The sequence below is a fragment of the Leishmania infantum genome, chromosome 27, assembly GCF_000002875.2.
Source record: "Leishmania infantum JPCM5 genome chromosome 27".
NCBI lineage: Eukaryota > Euglenozoa > Kinetoplastea > Trypanosomatida > Trypanosomatidae > Leishmania > Leishmania infantum.
Window position 1 is genome coordinate 813,833 of NC_009411.2, and position 8,238 is coordinate 822,070.

At 61.0% G+C, this 8,238-nt stretch overlaps 3 protein-coding genes across 3 annotated transcripts; all 3 read right to left on the minus strand.

The window, feature by feature from the left end:
* Positions 1–249: 249 nt before the first annotated feature.
* On the minus strand, positions 250–987 carry LINJ_27_1810 (conserved hypothetical protein; the record flags this gene model as incomplete). The annotated part of the gene is made up of 1 exon (XM_001466393.1): positions 250–987. One exon carries the CDS (start codon positions 985–987, stop codon positions 250–252), a length of 738 nt encoding a protein of 245 aa, XP_001466430.1.
* Positions 988–2,073: 1,086 nt separating this feature from the next.
* LINJ_27_1820 (conserved hypothetical protein) lies at positions 2,074–2,496 on the minus strand (the record flags this gene model as incomplete). Its single annotated transcript, XM_001466394.1, has 1 exon — positions 2,074–2,496. One exon carries the CDS (start codon positions 2,494–2,496, stop codon positions 2,074–2,076), a length of 423 nt encoding a protein of 140 aa, XP_001466431.1.
* Positions 2,497–3,449: 953 nt separating this feature from the next.
* LINJ_27_1830 (conserved hypothetical protein) lies at positions 3,450–5,468 on the minus strand (the record flags this gene model as incomplete). The annotated part of the gene is made up of 1 exon (XM_001466395.1): positions 3,450–5,468. One exon carries the CDS (start codon positions 5,466–5,468, stop codon positions 3,450–3,452), a length of 2,019 nt encoding a protein of 672 aa, XP_001466432.1.
* Positions 5,469–8,238: the final 2,770 nt, after the last annotated feature.

An 8,238-nucleotide genomic window follows, 5' to 3' on the forward strand; every position in this document is an offset into this window, starting at 1 on the left:
GCAAAGGAAAGAACGTAGATGGGAGAGGCGCGCGCGAGGGAGGGCGAGAGAGAGCGAGCGCGAGAGGGAAGCTCAAATAATAATAATAAAGGGTGCACTCCACGAAACTGCCGTTCTCCTTCATCCTCTCTTCGCGTGAGCGGGTGCGCATGTGTCCGGTGGATGCGCGTTTTTCGCCCTTCATGCAGCGGCCCCCCACCACTGCGGCTGTTGTGCCCCTACAGCCGCTTCCGACGCGTCATAGTTTCTCTACCGGTTCGCGCTGCCGCCGCCGTGGGCGGTGTTGGTGTTGGTGCCGCCACCGCCGCCCATGAAAAAGGACGCAACATGCCCGGCCGCCTGTGGCCGCGCCGCTGCCTGGGAGAGCATGAAGGATGTGACCTTCTGCTGTGCATCGCGGCGGCACTTGAAGTAGCCAAGGAAGTTCGCGCCGGAGAGCAGTACTCCAGCGAGGGTGATAGGCAAGTACTTGAAGGACAGGAAGTTCAGGAAGAGGAGCACCACCCAGGTCACACAGTTCGCGCCAGTGGTGACCCAGAAGAACCAGTTGTCGTACGCGTTCACGCGCTGGTCCGCCTCGGGGCTGCTCTCGAATACCCACTGAGTCGTCCCATCCTCTTGTACCTCGTTCCACCACCGCATGGATACGAGGATGCGGCCCGTCACGTTCTTGGTCGTCCAGAAGTCGGCGGTGAGGAGTAAGATCGTGATGACGAGGATCAACACATACTTGAGGCCGAAGACGCCGCCTAGCAAGAAGACCAGAATCGCGGCTAACTTGAAGCAGACGTGGAAGAAGGCCGCAATGGGGTGCACGCCCTTGTAGCCGCCATGGTCCGTCGTATTGACCGGGATCGTCTGCCCATCCGATCCCCCAGCTGGTGTTGTCGTGTAGTTCGAGTTTCTCTCCGCCACCAAGTCAGCGCCTCCTTGCGCCCCGGCCGAGTCGCTGCTAAAGTAAAAGTTTGGCTTGGTGTCTTGGTTCATTGCGGCTGCTGCTACTCTTTCTGCGCGACGGGGAGAACGTTAAGGGCAAGCGCCTATGAGCCAGCAAGTGTCTGTGGGTGCGTACGCTTTCTGGAGAGATGGGGGAGGGAGGGAGGGGGGAGGCAGGGAGGCGAGGAAGCAAACGAGAAGGAGACGCGGGCAGGTGGCTACAGCGGCAGCGCCGAAAACAGAAGGACAATGCGCTAGGGGTGAAAGCAGCGAGCTTCATGCGGAGAGAACCAGAACGGCTCAAGCGAAGGCACGTCAGTGCACATGGCACACACACAACAACAAGGAAGCGAAGACGATGTGCACAAGAAGAGGGCGAAGTGGAGTCAAGGGAGGGAGCGAGTTAGTTGCTTTGGGGGAAGGGGGAGGGCAACGTGCACATCCTCCGTGGCCCTCTCCTGAGTCGCTCATTCCTTGTTCCGCTTATCCATGCTCTGCGGTTGTGGAGGCGGCCTCGTAGCGACGGTATGACGGCATGAACCCTCGCCCGTCCCTCTCTCCTACAGCTCGCCTTGCCTTTCCTGTCCTCTGTCTTCTTTGGTTGTTGTTCGATCTCCTCTCACCTTCATTCGGGATGCGAGGATCCGCCTGCACGTGTCCGTGTCTCGCCCTATATATACATATACATATGTATATGTATATGTATATGCGCGTGTGTGTGTGTAGAGGTGAGCATGTAATGCGCCCTGCGTGCCATAGGGGAATGGGAGAAGGCACATCGCTTTAGTTACAACGGAGAGCGAGAGAGACAGAGAAAGAGAGTCGTCTGCAGGTGGGACGAACGCGGGCACATCATCGACGGCAAACAACAAGGAGCGTAACAAACACGCGTGCACACACACGCACACACACGCACAGCCCCGCCCCACGGCAGGCACAACGATGACAATGACGAGCAAGACAAGAGCAACAACGTCATGGCGCAAACTCACGCATGTGGTGAACCCCTGGGAGGCGCGGTGCACGGGGAGAGAAGAGAGCGTGTCGCGGATGGGGCGAAGCATCTTCAGGCAGCGTGTCATCTGCCGCACCTCCCTCCGCCTGCCATGTCAGGCTGGACGAACGCGCATTGTCCAGTTACTCCGCCAAGCGCGGCGCCGCGGCACCGCTCTGGCGCTCCTTCTGCCGCTGCACGAGGTAGACCATACCGCAGTACACCGTCTCTAGCGCCTCGGCCTCGCAGTCGCGCCCCTTCGCGCGCTGGCAGCGCTGCAGCGCTCGCTGCTCATTCTTGCACGTCGGCGCCATCGCGGCTGCGCGGAAGATCGCCGTTTGTTTCTTGTCGTCTTCCAGGCACTTCCGCGCCATCTCCTGATACGGCTTGCACCGCCTGATCCCTCGCCGCTGGAGACTCTGATCCACGTAGCTGCCATCGATGTGCTGCGGCACAAAGTTCTGAACGCATGCGTCGAGATCGCTGGCCTCTTGCGAGCAGAAGCGGTCCGTCATCAGCTTCGTCAAGAGAATCTGAAGATTCTCATTGGTGATCGGCTCCGCCATGGTGTGAGCGGGCGAGAAGGTGGGGAGGGGTGCTGGGGGAGCAGAGGGCGCGAGGACACGTGGGAAGGAATCGATGACAGCCTTGTCGCTCTTTGCCGACTCGAATCCTAAGCGCTCTCACGTAACGAGTGCCCGAACTATATCGTTGTGGGTCGATGTGAAGGAGGGGAGGATGGGTCAACTCAATCGTGCCTTGCCGCAGCGGCGTCGATGGCGATGACGGCGGCGATGGTGGGGCGTCACTTTCACGCGAGGTCACGGCACGAGCAAAACACAAACGACAAGTGAAAGAGATGAAGGGAGGAGAAAGAGGGGCAAGAGGATGTGAAGTGCGACGACGCGGCAGGCAGGGGGGGAGGTGCAGTGGCTGCTGTGGATGCGTGCGGTTGAACACCAACAGTGCACCCAAACTAAGGGAACGCCATGGTGGGGTGAAGAAGGGGGAGGGGCGCTGGCGTACATGCGGTCAACACATAAGCACGCATAGATACTGGATGAAGAGAAGGTGGAAGAGTGGTTGCGGCAGGACTTGCGCAGCCTCTGTATCCTCACGAGAGAAACAGAGCAGCAGCAGCGCGCCATACGCAAGCAAGCATGAATAATGTATAAGGTGAAACGCATGTGAGCGCGGAGCGGTGATGGTTGGAGTGCGACGTGAAAGGTACGAGAAGCGAAGACTGGGAGGCGGGAGGGACGACAAAGATACGGGAGAAGGGGGAGGGGGGTGGGGGGCAACAGATGGAAGGGGCAAGGGAAGAGGTGCCAGCGGAGAGGCTACTCGAATCGCGCGATGGCCGGCGGCCGTCCCTTTCCGTTTCGCTTCGCCCCATTCCGTGTCTCCTCTTCTTGTTCCGCAAGTCGCCATCGGCGCGTTCTCGCACCGCCCGCCGCCCATCAGAAGAGCGAGAGAGTGTCATCTCCCGGCCCCCTCACCAAGATTGCCCGTGCTCCCGTCAGATCGTACTCTCGGCAGTGCACTGCTGCTGTCTCCATGCGACATACTGCTCCACATCCCACGGAAGGTTCTGCGTCGGCAGCGGGGACGCTGAAAAGGTGACGTCGTGCGACGCATGTGGCCTACGCGGTGATTGGGAAATAGGGTCACTGCCACCCACAGCAGCAGCAGCAGCACGTCTGTGGCGATGCACATGCTCTTGACGCGGATACCGGCGCTGCCGACAGTTCCCGCCGAGATGATGGCAGCGACAATGCGCCTGGATAAAGAGGTCAATCGCCACGTCATCCTCTTCCACCCATCTCCGCCACGCAACGGCAAACAAAACCACCCGGACAGCGGAGGAGCAGAGCATCAGCACCAAGAGCAGCAGTACCGCGTACGTGCGATAGTCATCCTTGAGCCGGCACTGCCCGTACTCGGCGCAGCAGCTGGCGATGCGCCGCTCAAAGAAAATGTTGTCGCGCTCCTCGCGCGCAAGGAAGCAGGTCGCGTTGCAGCCCTGTATGCGGAAGTAGTCGGGGTAAGCACCGTAGGTGGGCAAGTACGTGTCCGTCGCATTGTTCACACGCCGCACTGGCAGCGCTGATCGAGAAGGCACAGCTAGCGCAACGCAAGGCGAAGTCAACCCCGAACTCACACGAGCGTCTTGGCTGCCGTGTCGCCATAGTGCGCCGTGCGCTGCATCAAACGGCGAGGCGTGTCGACGAACCGCCGCTAGCGGCGCCTGCCGCCGAGCTCGCTCAAGTTGGTTGTAGGAGAGGCGCAAGTCGCCATCACTGTGGACGGCGGATGCGTCGCGGAAAATGCTGACTGGATACTCGGCAGAGATATCATAGAGGCACTTGCGCAGCCGATCCGTGTAGCAGTCGCTGTACCAGGGAGAGGTGGATACAGATTGCAGACGGTGGTCCTTGCGGAGCGCACCCCCAATCACGGCTGCGTAGTAGGCGCTCACCGTCACCAGCACACCTGCAGCGCACAGAAGGGGCCACCAGTGCCGCGAACGCCGCAGCATGGGGATAAGGAAGTAGTGCACCGCAAAGGTGGCGAGTGTCATCAGCAGTAGTATCCGCTGATCCGGCCAGCTGTCCAGCAAGAACACCGTAGCAAGGTACGCGTTTGCAGTGATGACTCCGTCCAGCTGCACGCACGTCCGCAGCACTGTCAGCCTCTGCCGCACGCGGGACAAGGAAACCTGAACGATGCCCTGCGCGTAACGCCGCCAGCCGAAACTTGCGTACACCCACGGCGACAGCACTGAGGCGGCAAGAAAGAGCGACACACTGGTGGCAACGCTGGCGCAGGTGAGGGTGAAGAGTGGCTGCAAGACCGACCCAGCCGCCGGCGCAGGGTCATCGACGATAAACGCGCCTTCGCTGCCAGAAGTGGCAACGCCGCTGCTGAAGATGCTGGCGATGCTGCCGCGTGTGCCAGCGCGCAGCGACGGCCAAGGCGGCCGTGAAAACGGCGACGACGACAACACGGAAGACACGCGCATGCAGCGTCGCGCCACAAAGAGAAGAAAGTAGGCAGCGCGGCACACCTGCAGCGCAACAACGACGACCTGCACGACGAGGAGGCCGCCCTTCTCGTAGCGCACTGCCCGCACCGCGTAGCGGACGGCGAAGACACCGTTGAGCAGAAAACAGATCAGACTAAAGGCCAAGTCGGGTGGGATAACGTTAGCGAAGGGGTAGCGGTTGCACGCCGTCACATCCTCCACGTGAGACACGCGAGAACGTTTGAACGAGAACACGGCCAGCAGCACCACCGTGGTGGTGAGTAGTACGAGCGCCACATACTGCAAGAGCACATACACCTTGCCGACGAACGCGATGTCGAGCAGTAACGGTTGCCTCAGCAAGTGTGCATTCGTCGGCAGAGGTGGCAGTGGCGTTGCAGAGAAGATCCCCGCCGCGGCCGAGTGCTCCGCTGGGGGTGGTGATGGCGCCGACGAGCCAGGCATCGCGTGACGGTTCGAAGTATCGGGTGCTCCTACCTCGTACGTCTGCATCTCCGACGCGTGCTGTGAAGTAAACACATTGTAGTAGGACACTGTACGACTGAGCGCACGGCAGCAGGCGACAGAGCCTCGACACAGCAGCGCACCTATTATAGAACAAGGAAGCGAGAAGCACGATGGCGACCATACCACGGCGTCCGCGGAAGCCGCCTCTCTCAGCCAACGGCCCTCCCCGGCGCCCTCCCCATGCCCTCGGTTTCCGGTCGCTGTTGTCGCACCTGGCAGCGACTGCATGAAGGATGGTGCCGGAAACAATGAAAGCGAAGATGACGCACCGCCATTTGTGTCTTCTTCTTCGCTGCTGGCACTGCCTGGGTCGTCGTCCCTTGTAAAACACAGCGAGTGCGCCATGCCAGCCCTCTGCAACTGCCGCCGTCCCCAGTGTGTGGTAGGAGAGCCGGAGAGCAAGGGTCGGTAAACCAGTGCTGTCCTCTCCGGCCACGTGCTGAGAAGACGCGCTGTTCCTCCAGTGGCACAGCGCTGCCCTGCCGCCTCGCTCTCCGAGCTAGCGGCCGTGTCACTGCCGCTGTCGTAGCCGTCGCTCTCGCTTGCGCTATCAAGTGGAGGGCAGATCATCGTGCACATGCCCCACCTGCCTAGGAAACGGCGTAGCCACAGAACTGCCGCGAAACAACACACCGCTGCGCGACGCGGTAGCCACAGACACAGCTCAGCCCCGCGAAGAGTGCCACCTTCGTCGAAGATATTGTCTTCCCATACCTCCTCCTCTACCTCCCACCCACCGGTGGCGTGCAAGCCTTGTGCAGGCAAAGGCGCCACCCAGCGGTGCCGACCATCACATGGTGACGCAGTATGCCAGTGCCCTTGCTCAGGATTTGGCATAACTGAGGATAATGGCCAACAGGCACGAGCTTGTGTGCGCACAGCGCCATGAGGGGAAGCGGTCGGTGCTGTGGATATGCTTTCTACTGCAGCGATCGAAAAGGTCGCACGCCGAGCGTCGCTTGCAAACGGAGAAGCGCCTCCGGTGGCGGCGGTGGGCAAGTGTGGCGATGACGGCGACGTGAATGCAGCATCACTAGCAGGCAGCTCATTATCTACCACGGCATCGTTGGCCTGCCAAACGACTCGCGCAGGGGTAACGAGGCCGTTCGGCAGCGGCGGCGGCGGTAGGGGCAGCGTGGTGCTTGTTGCTGCCGACGATCCCGACCACGTGGCCACCCGCCGCGCCGCAGCGATGGCGTTGACGCCTGAAAGGCGCGGCGAGGCTAAGGAGGTGCCATGCAGCTCCGCAAGTGTGAGTGTCGACGGGAAGGGCACGTGTGCAGCTGCAGTACTGTCAATGAGTCCGGCCTGCTCAAGTGATGCGTCGACGCGGGCAGCGGCAGGGGCAAGGGTCTGACGAGAAGCAACGGTCGGGGCTGCCCACGAAGCTGTCTTGGGCATGCCGCCCTCGCATCTCTCAAAGATGTCGTCACTGCTGCACCCGCTAAGGCTGCGACTGCCTCCTCTGCACAGCCTACCGTTCTTGTCAGAGTCAAGATCAGGCGAGCAGCCGAAGACACCCTCGCCTGGCAGCGTCCGCTCCGGTGCCGTGAAGTACTGCGTCGCGAGCACTCGATGTGCGAGCAGCTCGCGAGGAGACGACAGCACGGCGGCAGATGTGGTTCCATCAACAGCAGCCGCACCAGGGACATTCAACGGCAACAGGCACCAGTCACCTGTTACGGCTCCTGCGGTGAACGCCGCCACCAGCGGAGGTGCCTCTGCGTTCCCATCCTCGCTCGTCTCCAGGCGCGCGTTACGCTGCGCTTCTGCGGCGGCATCATCATGGGGGCCACTCATCGCCCTATTTCCTCACATGGCGTGCGTACACGCCGAACTCAGTGAGGCGCACGGCGCGATCGTGAGCACGCCGACTCGCGAAGACTCTGACGACGGGAAAAGAAAGAAAGCAGCGACAAAGGTGGCCGAGTAGCCGCAGCGGCATGCAAGTGCACGTGCGGTCGTGGTGCGCCACCCATTCGACGACGAAAAGAGCAAAGAACAAGCAGAGGCGCGGTACATGTCCCGTTACGCGCACTCACGCAATCCAAGAGGCAAGGCGGGTATGATCACAGAAAAGGGCAGAAGCGAAAGGATGAGGATGATGTGGGCATGAAAGGCAGAGGGGAGAGTTGCAGCGCTCGCTGATTTGCAGCAACGTCCAAACGGCGCTGTAGCCGGCAGGTGAAAGAGGAACGGGGTCAGCCGGCTACACATACACGCGCCAAAGCAGGTCCACGCATACGGGTTCGCTTGCATCGCTCCATTCGTGGCACCGGGAAGCGCGAAAAACGGCACGCTCAAGCAGCAAGCGAGAGCGAGAGAGAGAGATGCGTGCGAAAGGCGATGATACACGCACATGGCAACAACGCGAGAGAAGAAACTACGCGAGAGCAGGCACTGATGACCCATAGGAAAGCGTACACCATAGCAAAGGACGGCGCCATGGGCATGCCTACCACGCACACCGAGACGGGGAGCGAAAGGGAACGGGCAGGCAGCACGGAGGAGCACAAGAGGAGGGGGCACCTGGTGAGATGCGGGGAGCAGGTCAGTCACAAACGACGCACATGGGCGCACACATAGACAAGAATCGGAGCTGCCAGAGCCAGCTCCAGCGTCCGATAAAAAGAGGAGGCAACAGGGGGAGAGCAGCCGACAAGAACGGCAGTGGCTCGTGCGCCTGCCTTTTGTTCTTTTATCCGCATGTCAGCGAGCAAGAGGAGAACGTGAGAGGAGGGTAAGCGAGACTGGA